At 44.1% G+C, this 20,543-nt stretch overlaps 1 protein-coding gene across 1 annotated transcript in view; it reads left to right on the forward strand.

Moving 5' to 3' along the window:
- ASAH1 (N-acylsphingosine amidohydrolase 1) overlaps positions 1-12,125 on the forward strand; it is a 167,253-nt gene extending 155,128 nt beyond the window's left edge. The window contains exon 14 of the mRNA XM_069200267.1: positions 11,245-12,125. Coding sequence (XP_069056368.1) covers positions 11,245-11,334 — 90 coding nt within the window. The 3' untranslated portion in view covers positions 11,335-12,125. The remainder of the gene's footprint in view (positions 1-11,244) is intronic.
- The last annotated feature ends 8,418 nt before the right edge of the window (positions 12,126-20,543 follow it).

A 20,543-nucleotide genomic window follows, 5' to 3' on the forward strand; every position in this document is an offset into this window, starting at 1 on the left:
TTGGGCCAATTGCCACAACATCCACCTCCGAGCAGAACATCTTCCGGGACACACAACAATTTTGCCAACCTCCTCACCAGGATGCGGCAACAAGTCCACGAATGGGAACTTCACACACAACTCCTGTTCCCCTGATTTAAAAAAGGGGGTCCCAGACATAGACCTAGATATAGACCTATTTGCAACAAAATAAAATGCAAAATGTATAAACTTCACCTCCGGGTTCCTGTACCCTCAGTCCAAAGGCAAAGCTCTATGGATGAACTGGTCAGAGATATTTGCCTATGCTTTTCTGCCTATTCCTCTCCTTCTGTTTCTGGTTCAGAAGCTCAGGCAAACATCCCTCACACTGACTCTGGTGGCTCCTACTTGGGCCCGACAACTGTGGTTCACCACCTTTCTAGAACTATCAGTAGTTCCCCACAAGAAGCTTCCATTGAACCCAGACCTTCTCACTCAGAACCATGGGCATTCTTGGAATCTTACTATTGTACTCACAACACTCAGGTCAACCTTTTGAGCCCTTACATTCATGCCCACTTTAGTTCTTATTGTGGAAAGTGGCATTTCTAGTTGCTATCACATCACTTAGGTGGGCAACTGTGATCCAGGCTTAAACTGTGCAGATCCCTTTTTCCAACTACACAAGGATAAAGTAGTTCTTCGCACTCACCATAAATTCCTACCAAAGGTAGTATCTTAATTCCATCTTAATCAGTTTATCAGATTGCCAGTCTTCTTTTCACAACCAGATTCTGTTGCTGAAAGAGCTCCCCACTCTCTAGATGTTAAGAGGGTGCTTATGTTCTACACAGATAGAACTAAAGCCTTTAGAAAGACCAAACACCTTGTTGATACTTGTTTGTGGCATGTAGTGCTGTAGATTCAAATGTGCCCACCCTCCTCCCCAGACATCTGTGGCCATTGTAGTCTCTTTACTGCTATTCATGCATTCATTTGCATGACATCTCGGTCTTTTCTCTTACGCTACACTCCATTCTCACCCACCTGTGGGAAAACATTCTAACAATGGAGTCGAATCGATGCCCATGCTCATTGCCAGCAAAAGGAGGAGTCACTACACCTTGTGACTCCAAAGACTTTTCAAAGATAAACAACTTACAACCTTCCAGACCCAACATTGAATGACAGAAGTATGCTATGCACAGCATGTGAATCTACAGCATTACATGTCACAAACAGATGCTTATTGGGTAAGTAACATTTTCCTTTTCGATTATTGTTGAGTCCCAGGCTTCCACCGTTGCGCTTACCACTGTGGAGATTTATACTCGTAAGGGTCTGTACTTTTTAGTGTGCTAGGGTATTTTCCATGTATGGATTTCTGCAGCTGCCTGGTCGATGAAGCACCAGAGTTTTTCTGTAAGGGTTCTACTCCATTCTACCATATAGTGTAGCTGTGAGGCCAGGTAGTAATTGTAGAGGTGTGGTATGCCAGACCCGCATCAGCTATGGGTAGATATGCTTTCCTCCTCACGATTTGTGGCTTCTTGCCTTCCCAAAATGAAAATCTAGTTGTTGCAATTTGGCCAGAGCGTGGGAGGGTGGACGTGAGAGAAGGGTCTGCATAGAGAATTTGGGGAAGAAGTGTAATTTTGACAGCTGTCATTTTCCCTAGCCACGAAAGGCCGCCAGCTATCAGTTTCTGTAGTTCTGCACGGGCTTTGTTGAGGAGGCCAAAGTAGTTGCGTTCAACTTTTGGCCCATGAAGGGCAGATTTTGAGGCCTAGGTGTTGCATCCATTGATTGTTCCATGGCAGGGGCTACACCTGTTCCAGTTGTGCTTTTAGGTTCAGGATATGCAACTTTTGCATACTGACTTTAAAGCATGAGCCGTGTCTGAAAGCTTTCAGTTCCCTTTAGAGGTCAGGGACCTCGGTTATGTAGCTGTGATAAGATTACCATGACATCATCCACGTAGAGGGCAAGTTTGTGATCCTGCCTCCCCATTCAGATATTCACAATGTGCGTTTGCACACTGATCCGCCCAGCCAATGGTTCCATGTAGAGGGCATATAGTCCTGGGGACAAGGAGCATCCCTGCTGCGTACCTCTATTAATTGCAGAGGCTTTGGATGTGGAGCCGTTGACTCTGCTTCAGTTTTCTTTCACTCTTCCTGTACCCCATGAACATTGTCTCACAATTCCCTTTAGTTTTCTTTCTCTGGCTGCAAAGTGAGAGGAGCTTGTAAATATCAATATCCATTTTAAAAAACGTAAGCAGTAATGTGTCAGAAGACATAGCCTGTCATTTGACTCCTGTCTTTGAAGTTCAGATAACGTGAAAAGGAAAATACAGACTGTAAAGTCTTCTGTTTTTTTTATTACCCAGAAGTTTGCAACCTTTAAAAAATAGGCTGGCGACCCACAGTTTGGAAAACACGGTGATAGATAGAATATGAAATCTATCCAGTGAATTTATCTCATAATGAATGAGCATGAAGTGAATTTTGAAGATCTGGTTCGATCTGAGGTTTTTCCCTATGCACAGGTCAGGGGGAACATTAGCACAGTTTTGAAATTAGAATAAAGTGAATTGAGGTTGTATCACTTATTAATGGAAGTCATGTTAATTTGGAGTCCAAGGTTCTCACTTCTCCTTTTAACTCTTCCCCCACCCTTCCTCAGTTCACTTGTATCTATGATCAGGAGTAAGAAGTGTTCTTCGAATGGATCTTTTGCTACATAATATGAAGAGAAAATGTAGTGCATTTATTCTGTTGTACCATTGCAGGGTACATAATGTGTTAACTGGAGAATTATGTTTTATTTTGCCTGTTATGAATACATTGTATGCCTTAATAAAAAGAACTGGTGTATAAAGAGAGCAGTGGCAGGGGGCATGATCTGGCCGAGCATGGAAAGGATGTGAAAGCCTGTAGTTTTACTCCTGTCCGGCTGTGAAAATGTTTTGAAGCAGCTTTCAGGGCCTGTAAGCAAACACCAAATGTGGGTAAGGCTGGAGACTGCATAGGTAGCTGTGAATCCCGCAGGCAGCAGCATTGAGGACCAATGCAACGAGACACCAACCCTGGAAAATGACACGGCCTAGAAAAGAAGGCAGGTGCCATTTTCATAGTGGCAAGTGCAGCTTCAGGATAGCCTGCGAACCTGTGCACCCAAGCGAGGTCCAGCAACAGTGTGGTGTACCCAGGTGTGCAATCTGGAAGGAGAAAACAACTGAAGGTGCAGATCGCTGGGGCAGAAGAGGTATTCCTGTGGTCATCCTGGAGGGTGGAGCCTGGGCATTGCCAAAACCCAGGTGAGTGATGCGACCTGGCTCTGATCCATTAAAGATCCTGGGCCTGGTGGCAGCGATAGGAAACCCAGGAAGGGGACCTTTGCAAGCTTGATGAGAGGGCATCCCCCATTGGGGCTCTTGAAGTAGAGATCCCCATGGGTAATGTCCAGTCCATTGGTCAGCAGACCGAAGCGGGGCCCTTGCTGCCCAGGCATGTCCATCTGACAGAAGAGGTTGAGATTACAGGGGATTCCCCTGGCGGGGTGGAGCCATCAGGTGGACTTTTTGAGAAGGGGTTGAGAGGATTCAGAGCCCCAAGACCACTGAAGAGGGCTAGTAACTGGCAGCCGGAATAGGGCCCCAGATGGGCGGTAGCCATGGTAGAGGACTATGGCACACACAAATAGGAGGAAGTCAAGTGGGCACATGAACTACTGGTGGTCTCTTGATTGGGCCCAGTGAAGTAGAAACTAGGAGGAGAGGGGCTTACAGAGACCAGCAGTTGATATGACTGGGAGGGGAATTACCTGAACTGATGGCTATGTACCGAAACATATAGGCTAGTGACAGAGAACCTGGGACTGGATCACCAAACAGCAGACTTAGAGAAGAGACAATTCTCTTGCCCTTGTGTTGGGGGGCAGTAACTGGGAGAAGGGCCAGAGCTCAGGGTGACTGGCTGACTCGAGAAGGCAACTTGAGCTTTACGTGGAGAAAGTGCAAGAATAACAGAGGGTGGAACCCGATTGAAGCCCACTGAGACTAAAGAAGAGCAGAGTGACTCCAGTAGAGTAGTCAGGACTAAAGACTACGTTTCAAGGGGCCCCACAGAAAAAGTGACAATGATTTTGGGAGGATGGATTCCAAGAGGAATTTGCAGGACGTGGATTCTCTGGTCTTTCATAGGATCAGCACAGTAGATTAGCTAACCCAGGAAAAGTATTTCCACCATAGTAAGAGAACTGGATGGATCACACTTTTGAAAGAAATGGAACTCGAGTGACACTTCATTGACAAGCACCTAGAGAGCCTTCCTTCAGATAGGAGACCATGTACCATAACTTGGCAATATTTTAAAGATCTCAAGAACGTAGATGTGACGTATCCTTCCATGAGGGACATGCCAGGAGGCAGACACCCTCAGTCAAGTAAATGAGGGCCCAGCCTGGTTTGAAGAAGGATCCCAAGGAAAGAGGCTAGAAAACGCTGGGTGGCACAACTTCATATCACCCAGCATTACTCTGGAATAGCTGGACTACTTCTTAATAGTTCAGATGGGTGGGTTCGATCCAAATGAACTTTAAGTCATGCCTTTAGAAACTGGGTGGGGGAGAATTGACAACCCAGAAAGAATGGATGGTGATAGGTTGAAAGAAGATGCCCTGCTGTGAGCTAGAGTCCGTTCTCTGGAAGAACACAATATTGAGTTTCAGAACAAGCAAAAGAATTTCAAGAACTGTCTTAAGAAGAACAAGGTAAGGATCAGAGCCTCCTTCAGGAAGCAGAAGGGGCAATATCCAGGACATTGTGAAAGATTTGTTGCACTCCATCTGTAACCTCCCGGATGCCCCACCTATCAGGCTTGACCCCAGATGCAGTACAACAAAAACATGGCGCTGGATAATGCAAGTGTACTTATCAAGTTAAAGTTCAGAATATGCAATAGGTTTGGACATATGAAATTGTGATGGTTAAAAGACACAAACTGCAGCTATTCCAGGACCTTTTGACAATTACACTGCAAAGGTGCAGGGATTTCTATGTTTTCTTCTAGAAAGCAGTAGATCCCTCCCCATCAATAATGCCACCCATTCAGCATACTGTTTCTGTGGAAAGGGAAACAGAAGGTAATCCGGTCCCTCACATAAGCAAGAGAACTCCTTGGCCTAAAAGAAGAGGATAATGCAAAGAGGGGGCGGGGTTGGTAATAACTCCACTCATTAAAAAGACTTTAATCCTGTCTGGCAAACAGTGGCCATAGCAAGTCTCCAGAGACAAAGCAAAGGAAGACTTCCTGCTATACTGAAGATGAAAGTCACCACTGAATAGTCAGAAGGTGCAGAAGCCAACGGAGAACCGATGGAACACAGTGAGATGTCTGAAGCTACAGCATTGCACCTCATGACGACAAGCACAATTTTGCCTTGGAGATTGATGGCTTTGGCTAATGTGTGGAGGTGGGATTAAAGGGATCAGAAACAGTTACAGATACGTAAAGCCCTCGTTAGAACGCACACTTCATGTTGCTACATATCTGTGCAAGGGAGAGGATGCTGATTATTAAAGCTACTGTGAAAAGGAGAATTTTTATTTGTAGTTAGCATTGTGCATTTTACCTTTTATTCACCACCTACAAGCGGCAAGACTTCAAAGTTCCATATGAAGAGCACTATTTGAAAATGTAAATTAAAATAGAACACCCGGTTCATAAAAGCTACCAGTGCTCCATTTATTTCTCTTTTGGTATTACTTTTTCTTTATCCAGTTGCTCTCTTTTCTGCATCATCCAATGGTGTCTATCGATTCTTTGTAAAACGGGATGGCTCTGGAATATACCAAGCTTACCTACATAATCAACATAACTTAAAATGTTCTCATAATATTTTGAAACTACTCATATTTCTTCACCTATATTGAACCATTAAGTAAAAACTGTTCATCTGCTCCCCCTCCTTTGTTTTTATTTATGCCTCCTATAATGCTGGTCTTTCTTATAAATGAAATCACAGTTCTCCATACCTCGTAGTTTTGAGAACCAGCATTGTGTTGCAAGACAGGATGCTAGCGTTACACCTGTTTAAAGCCTTTTGATGCAAAGTCCTATACATGCTTATTTGGTTTGAAGTCTAATTTTCTGAAACATTTGCATTAGACAAATTTGCTGCCTTCATCATCTCTTCCAATTTACCCCTTCACAAAAGCAAAAACTGTAGAGGTCATTGCCCTGGTCATATAATGTGCTTTAAAATTATTAATATCCACTCCTGCCTCCTTTATTACTAACTTAAAACATCTTGCAATAGTTGCCACGGACACTGTCCCATGTGGCTTAACGTACTGTGAGGATTTTTGTGTATTATATGGTATGGCTGTGCGGCCTTACCATCTAATACACTCGCAGTAACTGTCTTGGGTCCAGTCATGCAAAACCTTTGGCTTCGAGCAGCAAGGCTTAAACAAAGGAACTAGTTCAAAGAATTTAGAAGCACCACACAATGAAATAAGAAAATCCCACAACACAAAAGAAATCTGACACCAATTTATAAAAATAGATTATATTTACATGAATGTTTAGAGTCTAAGATTAACAAAATCCCCTGGAGGTTTCCAGAGATATCGATTTTCAAAGGAAACATAAATCTCAGTACTTTTTTAGCACATCTGCAAACATGCATTGGTAACCGTAAAGTCTGGAAACATTTAATAAGTTTGTGAGAGTTGTGTTTGCCTACTCTGACCCGACTAGGGTGACCATACCTGGCAGGGAGAAGCTCAGTGGTCCACTAAGGAGTATTTGGACATGTACCTGGTCACCAAACCATTTTCCAGTCCAATTCCAAACTTTACATCACAGCCACCATAGACTTTAACAATGTGATCCTGATGCTGAGGGTACAGGACATGGAGGATGTTCTGGCTGCTGTGCGGTCAATGGGAGGTCGTGGTTATTCCTCGGTCCATGGGTTAGGTGGGGTAACTGGCCAAAGAGGTAGGGGGTCCCTCAAAGGCCTCATTTAGCCAGGAGAGGGCCAACTGCAGCTGTGCTATCGGAGTCTGTCCACAGCTGGTGGAGGCTGGTGTCCCTCTTAAGTGACTAATCTGGACTCAGACAACACTCCTGGGTCCGGCAGGCTTAGGTGCAACTTTTGGCTGTCATGGATAGGTCTCTTGGGAAGCCTGGCAGGAGTCAGCAGTGAAGCTCCAGAAATGGCTAATGACTTGCTGAGTTGGGCAGCTTCAGCTTTGATATCCCTGGTGCTTGTTCCAAAGGGTCAGTCAACTGACCCTTGGAGTCACTTATTTTGTCTGGGGCTCAGGATTGTCTATTCTCAAAGGCCAGGAGCCACAAAGACAGAGTCCTCTCTTCGCTACCCCAAGGTGCAGTAGGTGCAGTCCAGCAGATGGTGCAGCCGCTCTTTGCCAAGTCCAGGTGTCAGCATGGTATCCTGTTCGGTTCTTTGTCCAGTTACATATCGATCTGAGGTTCAGGGTACCATATTTATCCCTAGAAAGTGCCCTTGAAGGAGATGACGAGGTCACTAGGCAATGGGCTACCAGGATCCCTATCACCCTGTGATGACTTCTGGGTATGTGTGGCATCTAGCAATCCCAGAGTGCACTATTCTGCCCACTCCCAAGATGTCTGAACCCTACCTTGGATGTTGGGAACTTGGTAGCCTACCCTAAAGGTGTGTTTACCTGCGGGATACATACCCACGGGAAAACTGGTTTAGGCACTTGTCACCTCTCTCTGTTCCCGCTTCCAGTCTCTCTACCTGAACAGAGGAGCAACCCTTCAGGATTGTGATTTCCATTTGCCCACCAAAAGCTTCACCTTTGAAGCTCCCCTTTTGGGCCAACACCCTGAGACTTCCTGCTAGGGGGAGGTAAGACCTCTCCTCGTAACCTGCTGCTATTGTTCCTGGGTCTGGGAGTCGTTTACACTACTTCCCATGAGAGCAGAAGGCTGTCTGGTGGCCAATGACTGTGTGAGGCCATTGGACAAACAGGGCTACGGAATGGCAACTTTCCTTGATGTGCTTTTCCATAAAAGTGACATTAAATTTGACTTGGGCATCAAGTTGGGTTTAATGCCACAATGAGTAGGATACCCTGAAGTACACATTTTAGTAGTCGCTTTCCGAAGCTCGCCGGGTTGAGGGATCAGCTGGTAACTCCTCGTTAGCTAATGGGGCTACTAGCTCTTCCACAGGAAAAAAAAAACATTTGGAAGTTTGGTTGTTAGGGCATATAAAAATACATGCTCTACTTAGTAATATATAGTTCCCTGCCTCTGGCTCGGTAGTTCTTCCTCAGGAGAGACTTACATACAATATTAAGGTAAGTGGGGGCTTTGCCATTGGTTTAACTGGCAAATTATAACTAGCGGCATTAAAACTGCCCTTCCAGTCTGCAGTGGTAGGCTGGGAGCCATTTTGTACTTTGTCACACACTGGGTGGCACAGTCAGTGCTGCAATTCCGAGTGGACACTGTGCCTTACATGCCCTGAGTAACCTGGGTACCATATAGTAGGGACTTATAAGTAAGTCAGCCTATCCCAACTTTGTAAGGGGCACTGAGTTCTGGTTAGCAGGCCTCAGTGCACAGTCTGAGTCACAAAAACAGCAGCTAATAGTCCAAATGGGGACAAAACGTTGGGGCGGGGAAGCTGCAAAAAGGCAGTTTCCTTACTCATACGAAAACAACAATTAACTAACCTGAACTTCTATTTTCCTGCACTCTTAATTCATATACTTTAACACATCATACCACACAGAATTGTGGGAACACCTCAAATTTTGTATAAAATATCTGTTCTGACATAGTCTTAGTCCTTCTCCAAATATTGAAAAATGTTCCATCTGATTGATAAAGCATACTACTCAAGTCCAATGCTTTCTTATCCAAAACCCTTATAAATGAAATCAAATAAAGTATAGTAGCTAAATTCTATGTTAACTTTTAAAGGTAAATACCCATTCACTGGCTAATCTTCAAATTATTTGAAAACTAGATTGACTTCCGAAAGACTCTCAAGTGAGACTTTGGAAGTCTCTTCAACTGAACTCCTTCCATTATTCTTCAAATCAAAGGACTTTTACCTACTGATATACCTTTCAACTGGAAATGTCTCACTGCTCTAGCGGACCTGTAGCAATTAACTGTCCTATAACTCAAGCCTTTCCCAAACAATTCTGCCAAGATATTTGCAACTTCTATCTCATAAGCTTTCACAGGATCCAGATCCCTTGCCAAGCACTAACGTAACCAGGCATTCCTGTCATTCTCATACCTCTTTCATTCCCTGAGCCCATGACTCATTGACAAATTCTGAAGCCTCTTCAGAAAGTTCTGTGAAACTTCCTGAATTTCTCCAAATGAGAAGGCGGAGCACATCTGACTTATGTTAAGGATGTTCTTCCCGTTTTACACCTATAACTGTCTTGTGCAAGACTGAAACAGAACGAATTTCAGCAGCCATCTCTGTAACTGATGGGGACCAAATCTGAGATTTTCAAAAAATGGGTCTGCTACAATTATTTGACATCCGTCTCCCTAGCTGTACCAATTCCCACCGAATCATTGCAAAAGGAAAGACAGCATAACCTTTCATTTTTTTCAGTTCTGATTGAATGTGTCTAATACCAATGTCCCCATAACTGGTCTTCAATAGACATATTTCTTTCTCCGAAAAGTCAAACGGGAATCAAAAAATCCTCCTCAAATTGACTCAGACACTGTTTTGTTCTCAGAAAAATATCCCTTTTCAACTTGCTATTGCTGTAATTTATTAAATGGTGCAAACTCTAATCGGCTATCACATTCTCCTTCCCTGATAAATATTCTGCCTTAAATTCTGTTGTGTGCTGTAGACAAATTTGGCTAAACCCTGATTAATTAAACACTGTAAAACCCTGAAATGTAAGGCACTTGGAAAAATTGCCTGAGCTGATTAAGACAAAGTACTAGTTACACAAGCCAACTCTTTCAAGGTCACTTCCTGTCTTTTCTTCATAGTCTTAAATCTCGCTTTATTAATTTTATCTTTCCTTGCTGCTAACTGAAGCAAATTTTCGCTTTATCTATTGTGAAGCTGAAAACCTCCACGATCTGGGAATGTTGAGAAAAAAGATTTCTTCTGATTCACAATGAAAGCATTTTTTTCTAAAAGGCTCTTCACCATAACCAAATGTCCTTTTAATATCCCCTCTTTATGACTTATTATAACAATGTTGTCTTAGTAAGTTATTCTTACACCTCAGTCCCTTAAAAACCTCACTACCGGTTTCAAAACCTTCGTAAAACCCCAGAGGTTGATAAAAGTCCGGATCGTAGGCATTGAAACTGATATAATTATTCTTCCCATCTAAACAGTCGATAACCCTGACTCTCCACATCTATCGAAATTGTGGAGCAAGCATCCTGTAGATTTCTAATTGCTCTTCCCATCTTGACTTAAGATGACCCTGACCCGCCACATCTGTCGCAATCGTGAAGTAAGGATCCTTTAGTTCTTTCTTCACCAAATTTAATCCTGAAACTTTTGGCCTGGTAGATCAGTAGCTCTTTAAGTACTCCAACTGCGATCTTGGGTTGTAGTTTACAGTATGGTCTCGTTGTTTCAAGTGAATGGCAGCACTCCAATCCACTACAGTACAGTAATGACAAGGGGATTTAATGCAATAGTTAGATGACTCACGGTTTACCTATAACTTTTCTCTCTGCACCACTCATGATCTATCTCTGTCTTGCCTGGAGGATAATTTGAGTTTACTAAAGTCTCTTACTTTACATGTGATCATCTTAGAAGTCTTCCTCGGCTTTCAGCCGATATGCAGTACTTGGTATAACAATTTTAAAACTCGGTATTCTGCAAAACAAAGTGAGACCAGTTTTCATGCTTTCCGAGAGACACCATTGAGTGGTAAGAGCTTGTAGTCGTCTGAATCTTTCAAAGGCATCCATGTTCGAGATCCGTGTTGGAGGTGAGTAACGTTTTCATATGTTGCACGTTTCCTGGATCTTCTTTTTAGTATGCGTAATGAAAGAAAGTCGGTTTTTTTTGCAAAACTTTAGGAATCTCCTAAGCAGCTTCGTTTTTCAGTTTTAGAAATGAACTGCAGCAGTCTGTGAATCAGTACCGGTGTTTGTGTGTGTGTACTTAAATCTCGGTTCATTTGGTTTGCTGATCTTGGCCAGTCTTTTGGCACCTGAATGCCTTACCATGTTATACCAAGTGTATTTTTTTCCCTTTCCTTAGCTGACTACATATACGACAATGATGTCAGTTTCTGAAGGCAAGCTGGAAGCGTATCTGCGGGACTGTCCTGACCCTTGCATGCCTTGGTGAAAAAAAGTTCCCGTTTGGAAAACTGGCTAGCGGACAGCGGACCATTGCTACCTCCAACTAACCCGCAGGAATATACGTTGGCAAACTTCAGGGTACATTTGTGGGGTTAAAATTAAGCCTTTGTTCACTGTTTCTAATATGTAAACCGAGGCAATATACATCCCCCAACCTTCATGAACTGCATTGCTGGACGGACCAAAAGCCATTTTTGGCGTTCATCTCTATTTATGAAAAACAAATCGCGTTAAAACATCTCTTGCACTGATACAATAGTTTTTCTTTGTGGCTGTCACCGCGGTAAGCTATACCTGATCACTTTAAACCAATCATGCTGTTAGGAATCTGAATCAGTTCAGTTTGTTAAGCCAATTGCTTGTGTGTTCAACAAAAGGTGAAGGGTGGCCCTTTTAAAGGGTGGCATTGCATCTCATTAGTAGGTAACAGGATCAGCAAGGCTAATCCAAGCTTCTGACAAACACCACGGTTTTTAACTTCTATAGTACATAGTTTACATGCACAGGAAAGTACTTCAGTGTCGTTTTCTAAGCCCAGAAATCTCATGATATTGCTTCAGGTCGGTAGCACTGATTAAATATACTACTAAAAGATCGTAAAGTGAATTTATAAAACAAGACCAATGTAGAAATTCTTTGCTAAATTGCTTTCTAATGAGCCTAAATGCATTAAAAAGATTGAATTGATTAGTGCCCTTTAATAACGTGTACGTTTTATTTTTTTCTTTCTCCTTCCAGGAGAGTGGGTGAATAATAAAATATTACGTATACCAAGTTCGAATGTTGCTAATTTTTGTAGTACGTGTTAAGAATGAAACATTACATCCCTCTCTCATATTGGATTGGAAAAATAGTAAAGATAATGACATACACGTAAAAATTGAGCTCCTTTTGTTTAGTGACCTACCTGAAATGTGTGATTGCCTTTTCAGCTTGGGCACACCCAGTGGCATAAACCATGAAGAAACACTGCAAAGCAGATAGGTCTGCCTTTAATGTGAAAGCGTTTAAACATATGCATTCACAAATGTTGTTTATGATATTAAAGCCTGTCTTACTGGCTTTCCCAATAACGGGAAAAGGGCAACAAAAAGGATTGTTTTGTGTATAGAATGTATGTAGAATGCATAGAATTGAGTGTGACAAAACAACTGGATCACTGAGTGCATTTCTGCTTATTATAATTGCTAATGCATTCCAATGGAAGCGCCTCCTTTAAGACAAACAGATATGCCAATTAACCAATCGCAAAAGATTAGAGAATAATGCTTCTTTGGATGGAGCCAGTTAACTCTATATATGTTTTAATAATTGGTAACAATATGTCTAGCAGACAGTTATGCTGTCACACCATACCTAAAGATCCTGTGTAAAGCTCTAAACTGTTCTAAACATGTCCAGAACAAGCACTAACAAGGCTATAAGGGTTTGATTTTGTTTTAACGAACTGCTTCTCCGTTATTTGTCTAGTCTGTGTTTATGATTGTGTGGATGGGTCAGTGGCAGATGCGTAACGAAGGCCCCGCGGTGTGGAGAGGGCCCTCTTGCTGCAGTCCCTCCCCCCCCCCCCCTCAGCACACTACACTGTGCACAGGCGGCAGACCCCTGGCTGGGTCCTGGAGGAAGTGGGGCCCCTATAGGTACTTTGCAGGTGGCCCCTTTAAGTTTAGTTATGCCACTGGTCAGTGAGTGAATGCGAGAATGGTTCACTACGGGAATGAATGATTGATAAGTGTTTTCGTGGATGGATTAATCGGTGATTGACTTTAGAGTTATGAACAGTTGAAGAAGTGCATGGATAGATGAATAGGTGGAAAAATGAGTGCTCTTTTTGGTTCCGTTCTATTGCTGTAGCACATAGTATGCCTTCCATCCGATTCCCTGAATTGTCAGCCTCCTTCAACAAATACTAGATGTACTCACGAATCGCCACTTTGTACCCGATCATCAAAGCCAGCTTGGAGACTCCAGCAAGCTCCCTAACACCATGCTGCAATGCCTGGTCTCTACAGAGCACACTCTGCTATCTGGGCTGGTATGATGGCTCTTGAGAGTCACTCAGCTGGGAGATTTCATTGGAGGTGGGGTATTTTATCAATCAACAAAAGGGGATGGCGATCCTTACAGAGTATGTAAAAATGCTCTACTGACCCTACACCCAAGGACAACCTATTCCTCTCTAACTAGACACCCATCAGAGTTTTATAAGGACTATTAACCCTCTATCATAGGCATGCTTCATCATAGACTCCTCGTGCCGGGACCTATTGTCCTTGAACGCTCTCCTACCTTGTAAGACATGGGAGTTCTTTGATTTATTGGGACGAATCCTAAGGTTAAAAATACCTAAGGCATCTGTTATTTTAATTAGAGTTTACTTGTTGGTATGACACTTAATGAGGGATTCTGTCTCAAGGGTCACTGGGTCAACACATTTTTAGCCACCTTATTGCATCAGTCTTGTGGCTTTCATCAGGAGGTTCTGAATCAGACCGCTTATGTTGTGTAAACGTATACACCTTTTTTTCTTCATTATAATGATCCACCACCCTTTTTGGTAGTCAACCATCAAACAATGCTTGCCAGTCGTACAGGTATACAGACCTACAGTGAGGTATCATCCGTACGTATCCCACATTGAGGTATTGGGAAATTACCGTTTATTATACCTCATGAGGACAGGGGAAGGCTGGTGGTTCCTGTTGTCACACATTTGTCAAGTAAATCCACCAGGCATTCACACCTAAAAGTAACCTCCTTCTAGATGTAAGGCGGTCCCGGGACAAGGACTCTACGATGAAGCATGCCTCTGACAGTGGGTGTGAGTCATTAAAAACACTTGATTGGTGTCTGGTTGGAGAGGGATAGGTTGTCCATGGGTGTGGGGTATTTTTTACATAACCTTCGAGGGCCGCCTCCCCTTTTCACATTTATTGATGATGTTTAGTTGGGAAGTAGGGGTGATTCCCTGTCAATCTTCTCACTCCCTCTTGTTTTGATTCTAGTAAGTGAGGTATTTTAGGCGGATGTCTGTGTTGAACCTCAGATGGCTGCTTTCTGCCAGTGATTGGCACTGTTGGGAGGTAGGCTTAGGGTGTGGACTCACCTCTGCACTGTCTCATGGTGAGCACAAGGCGGGGTACTGGTAGGATTCTACGACTCCTGCAACAGTTGTCCCGCTACTTGTAGCATACAATATAGGATTGCTCATGACATCTGCACCAACAAAAATGTGAAAAGTGTTCACGCCTGGCAATAGAACTTGTCTAAATCCATGAGGCTCTGACGTCTGCAACAATACATCGAAGCAAATGTATACCCTGTTCATGTCGAGTACGAATAACTGCTGACCTGGTATCCACTGTGATCTCCTTTCATAGTGCTGGGTCAAAGTAGGTTCCGAAAATGCAAAGCTTGTTAATATTGAATGTTTTCGCTCATTCTCTAGACCTAGTGTAGCTCTGCCCTCATTTTGTGAGCAATGATAGCACTGCAAAAGGGAAAGGCTCAAATGTATCTGGCGCTGTAGGAAGGGACACGGGAGGTAGAGGGCTTCGACCTTTTCTAAATCTAGTTGCATTATTTCACTCAAGAATATATGTCCAGAAATGTTCAGCTAAGGTTTGTTTTGAGCACACGTCTCAATTAAGGGTAAGTTATGTTTCAACAAGAGCACTGCAGACTTTGCCAATTGTGCTTTCGAAGTCTAGCCAGGAAAGCTAAATCTCATCACGGTATCTCTGGTTGGTATGTGACAATTTTTTTTTCCAAAGCTTTTCATTCACAGACGAGATGCCACAATTCAGACCCGTATGGTGGTGAAACATCAGATGTGGGATTGGAACCATCCTAATGTGCCTGGAGGATTCTTTCATTTCTAGCTGAATATGAGGTCTCCATGTACATGTGAAGCATGACTCGTGTGCGAGGAGCTGAATTCCTTTCTGTTTTTGTTGCTGTGTTGGATTGTCTCATATCCACGCAATATCTTATTAGTCCACGGGCTGCATCCTGGGCATGGGAACAATTGGGGAGGCCCATGAAGTGAGTCCACATATTAGTTCAACTATGACTTTCTGTAGCTGTTTGCATATTTCCTTTTCTATTTGTAACTGGCTGCCTTGTCAAAATACACTGTTAATTGTTTTCCCAAAACTTGTTACAACTTTGGCAAAAACTCCTCTGGCCTTACCACAGGATATGTTGCTGCCGGTCTGTAGGAAAGTGCCCTTTACCCCATCCCACCACTTTTTGCCTGATATTGATGCCAACTTGACTGAGTGTATGCTGGGATCCTGCTTACCAGGCCCCAGCACCAGTGTTCTTTCCCAAATCTGTCCCATTGTTCCCACAATTGGCACACCCCTGGCACACAGGTCAGTCCCTTGTAAAAGGTCCCCATGGTACCAAGTGCCCTGTGGCCAGGGAGGATCCCCAAGGGCTGCAGCATGTATTATGCCACCCTGGGGGACCACTCACCAAGCACATGCACACTGCCTTTGCAGCATGTGTGCGCTGGTGGGGAGGAAAAGGATAAGTTGACATGGCATCCCTCTCAGGGTGCCATGCCCACAAACCACTGCATGCGGCATAGGTAATTCACCCATCTAGCAGGCCTTACAGCCCTAAGGCAGGGTGCACTATACCACAGGTGAGGGCATAGCTGCATAAGCAATATGCCTCTACAGTGTCTCGGTCCATTCTTAGACATTCTAAGTGCAGTGTGGCCATATTGAGTATATGATCTGGGAGTTTGTCACTACGAACTCCACAGCTCCATACCGGCTTCACTGAATACTGGGAAGTTTGGTTTCAAACTTCAGCACAATAAACCCACACTGATGCCAGTGTTGGATTTATTGAGAAATGCACCCAGAAGGCATGTTAGAGATGACCCCTGTATGTTAGCCAAACTGCTAGTGCAGGACTGACCAGTCTGTGCCAGCTTGACACTTTCAGACGAGTTTCTGACCACATGCGGTGAGAGCCTTTATGCTCTTGGTTGCCAGAAACAAAGCATGTCCTGGGTGGAGGTGCTTTACACCTCCCCCCTACAGGAACTGTAACACCTGATGGTGAGCCTCAAAGGCTCAGGCCTCTTGTTACAATGCCCCAGGGCACTGCAGCTAGTGGAGTTGTCCACCCCCCAGACAAAGCCCCACTTTTGGTGGCAACTCCGGCGGTAAAATTAGGGACAGCAGGGAGGAGTGACCACCTCAGCTGGGACCACCCCTAAGAGCTGAGGTGACCCCCTCCTTGCAAAATCCTCCACCTTAGTTTGGAGGACAGGGACCAATAGGGTTAGGTCTGGGTCCCCCCTCCCCAAAGGGAGTGGACACAGAAAGGCTGTAGCCACCCTCAGGGACAGTATCGATTGGCTACTGCCCTCTGACCCCTGTAACGCCCCCAATTCCTGGGTTTAAGGGCTCCTCTGAACCCAGTTTGTGAGATTCCTGGCAACCTCACAAGAAGAAAGAAGAAGGACTGCTAAGCTGAAAACCCGGCAGAGAAGACGGAAGATTAAAAATGACTTAGCCCCAGCCCTACCAGCCTGTCTCCAACTTCAAAAGCCTTGCAAAAGAAAGCGACGCATCCTGCAGGTCCAGCGACCACTGAGAAGCCTTCAGAGGAATGTCTGCATCACAGAGGACCAAGAACTCCCGAGGACAGCAGCCCTGTCCGAGAAGAAACTTCATCTAAGGACTCCAGAGCCTCCCAGGATCTGCGAGTCCTGACCACTCTGCACCCAACGCCCATGGCCCATGTCCAGGTGGCCCAACCGAATAGAGGTGGTCCCCACTCGATTCCGAGAATGTGCCCATTCTGGGTTGACCTCCTGTCCACCACAACGAGGCCTGCAGTGTGAATCTGGAGAATCCCCTTGACCACAACAGAACCGGATGAAGATTCCTGTCGCCAAAAGGTACCCCTTCAGCTGCAGCTCCCTGGCCTTGGGGAATCAGACCTTCGGTACAGCAAAGTCCAGCAGGCGGCCCCCCTCCTTGTCCAGCCTTTGGTTTCCCGGAACCGACCCACTGGACCCAGCCTGCAGCCTCTAAGTCACCTCCGGGGTCCCCCTATAGGAAAGCATTGGGAGCCCGACGCTGCGTTTGCACCCTGCACCCGGCCGCCCCTGCGCCACTAAGGGTGTGTGTTTGGAGCTGACATGGGACGCCCACCCACCCCGCTCGTCTAAATGCCCCTGGTCTGCCCTCTGAAGATGCGGGTACTTACCTGCCAGCAGGCATGATTCTGAGTGCCCCCAGTCTCCATAGGAGCCTATGTTAAATTTGCCTCATCTTTGACCTCTGCACCCAGCCGGCCCCATGTTGCTGGTGGTGGGTGTTTGGGTTTAACATGAAAATTGTACTGTCAACTTTTAAAATAGATTATTGCCATTTATTCAAAAACTACAACTTTCCAATTCTAATCAAAGTGGTATTAATACATATGTTGAATACTTATTCATGTACTTACGTGCAACTTGAATCTTGTGGTTCTAGAAATAAATTAACAAAATATATTTTTGCTATATAAAAATAATTGGTCTGGAGTTAAGACATTGAGTGTGTGCTTCTTCTATTGTCTGTGTGTGTGTACAACAAATGCTTTGCACTACCTTCTGATAAGCCTAACTGCTCGACCACACTACCACAAAAGAGAGCATTAGTATTATCTACTTTAGCCTCTGTTAAGCCTCTGGGGAACCCCTGGACTCTGTGCACACTATATCTTATTTTAATATAGTATATACAGAGCCAGCTTCCTACACTCTCAAATTAGCATGATCTGTAGAAGACCCAGCTTGATCGAGGAGTGAAAGCTCAATAAGCATTCAGTGTAGGTATCTGCCTAAAGGACAAATACATCAAAATCCCCGTGATGCCCTCTGTGGGATAGTATAACATGAAATAGCCCTATGCAGAGCAGCATCATGTTTAATCTGTAAGGGGAAAAAGGGGTATGAGCTAAAAGACACCAAGCAATTTGGCAAATTATTCTTATGTAATGATGTTGAAAGTCACCAGAGTGTATAGCAGGAATGGGATATTTTATGATTTTAAATGTCCACGACCAGTTATGTGATGTCAGTCTTTTTAAGGTGTGCAGTTTGTATCTGGGAAGAAAAATCTGCTGGTAGGGCTGCTGGTGGAAGGAAATTTGCTCGATGGAAGTCCATTTGGAACAAGAGTACTAGTTCACTCTTTCAAGCAGTGCTTTAAATGGAAATATTGAGGTGCTTGTACTCTGAGAGTAACTGTTTGCGCCTGAGAAGTGGCAGTACTCTCCCATTAAATATATTGCAGCATGGCCGATTAGTGCAGGTGGCCCCCCTTTAAAATTGAAGAAGTGCAGGTACTCAGTACCGGGCAGAACATTGCCTTTTAAGGCAGTACTGGTGATGCTAGAATATCAGGATGGACGGTTGAACTATTTGGTATTCATAGTGCACAAACCTTTCTGGGGAGCAACGGAGTGCTGAGCAAAGGGCTTGAGCCTTCATTTAGATTCTTGACCATTAACCTTGTGGTAAGTAATCACAAATTCCTATCCTGAAAAGTGCAAGTGTTCTTAAAAAAGAGGTTTCTATTTTCTTTCTGAATTGCAGGAGAATTGGAGCCCCTCAGATGTTGGTGGGGATGTTTTCCGGATCATTGGTGTTTCATTATTTATTTCATAATCTCAAATCTAGCGATGTCTTGGCTCTTAACACGACTATAACAACCTGAGAGGGACAACTTCTGGCCTAGGATATGGGGGAGGTTTCTGATTGTCTTAAAGATGATACCAGCCTGGAGAGCCACCCAGTGAATTTCAAGCTGTTTATAAGGAATGCTGCAGCGTAAACAATGCCTTTTGGGGGTGCAAGTGTAGTGTCACAGAGGCCATTAAGTAGAGCACTGCCTCTTTCTGCGAGAGAAAGAATCAAGATGTTGGGTTCAGTTGTATGGGATTCGCTTTCTTCAGGAGGAAGAGCTGGTACCGTCTTGTCTTGTTTTTCTTGGCAATGCACCCTTTTATTTTATTCACGGTTCAGATGGCAGTAAAGGGGAGGATAGATGTGTGGTTACAATTAGAATTCAAGGCATTGAATGCAAACAAATAATGAGCATAACGCTGGGTTGGATTGGGAGGAAAGGTACATGGTATACGATGGCAGGATAATAGAGTGCGGGTTCGGAACTTTCCCAAATGGCGTCATGAACGTCCGGGGTGTTCCAGAGTCACTGTCCGTATGCTGAGGAAAGCTGTTGGTGTGTGTTTTCCGTGAAACGTTTGGGCTCCCAGCCTCGAAAGGGCTGTGCTCTAAGCAACGCCTGTGTCACAGTCATGTTGATTTTTGGGACAAGGTAGTCTGGTGTACCCGTGTTGTCTGGCAGAGAGAGGGTGGCAGAGAGTTTTGTGTCGAGAACGAATCCAATTCATACTGCGTTTGCCCTCAGCTGGGGGTAGGATGAAGCCTTTTAGGTTCATGTTGGATAGACAAGCTTGAGTCTCTGGTTGTCCTAGGCTGTTAGAAAACAGGAGCAATTCTGCCTTAGTCGAGCTGAGCTTTGGAGACTGCAGTGCTAAAAATAACTAGAACGTTTGTTTACATGCTTGCTGGAAACATCAACTGAGAACACGGGCCCTAATGCACATCAGTGCAAGCGAATAGAGGAACCCCTGAGTGAGTCTCTTCTTTGAAGTCTTTCGCAGATCTGTGTATTCCCACCTTTCTACTTCTGTTCCTGCTACACCCTTTGTCACTGACTGGAAATTATTACAGTAACATAGTGTTCTGTTTTGTGTTGATAGAGGCTTAACATTTTATGAGACGACCTGCAATGATCAAATCCGTTACCAGGAACTTTTCACTCCAGTTTTTACATCACCTTTGGCTAGTTGAGTCAGATGGATGATGAAGGCAGGAGTACATGTCTCCGTGTAGGGGAACTCCTTCAATGGGTCCAGCAGTACAAAGTAATATTTTCGCTTCTAGAAAGTTTGAGAGTACAATTAACGCAGCAGATTGTTCTTATGCACTTTGCTACAGGTGGACTCATCTCATAAGTCAGTGTTTCATTTAGAACAATATATTGTTGGTTTTCTCTCATTATAGAGCCCTTGGGTCAGGCAATAGTGTGTGGAACTTCCATTGAAGGTTTAGAGTCTATAAAACGATTGGAGCAAATATTTTCACAGGTGGTCTTT

Source organism: Pleurodeles waltl, chromosome 1_2 (assembly GCF_031143425.1).
Source record: "Pleurodeles waltl isolate 20211129_DDA chromosome 1_2, aPleWal1.hap1.20221129, whole genome shotgun sequence".
Lineage (NCBI taxonomy): Eukaryota > Metazoa > Chordata > Amphibia > Caudata > Salamandridae > Pleurodeles > Pleurodeles waltl.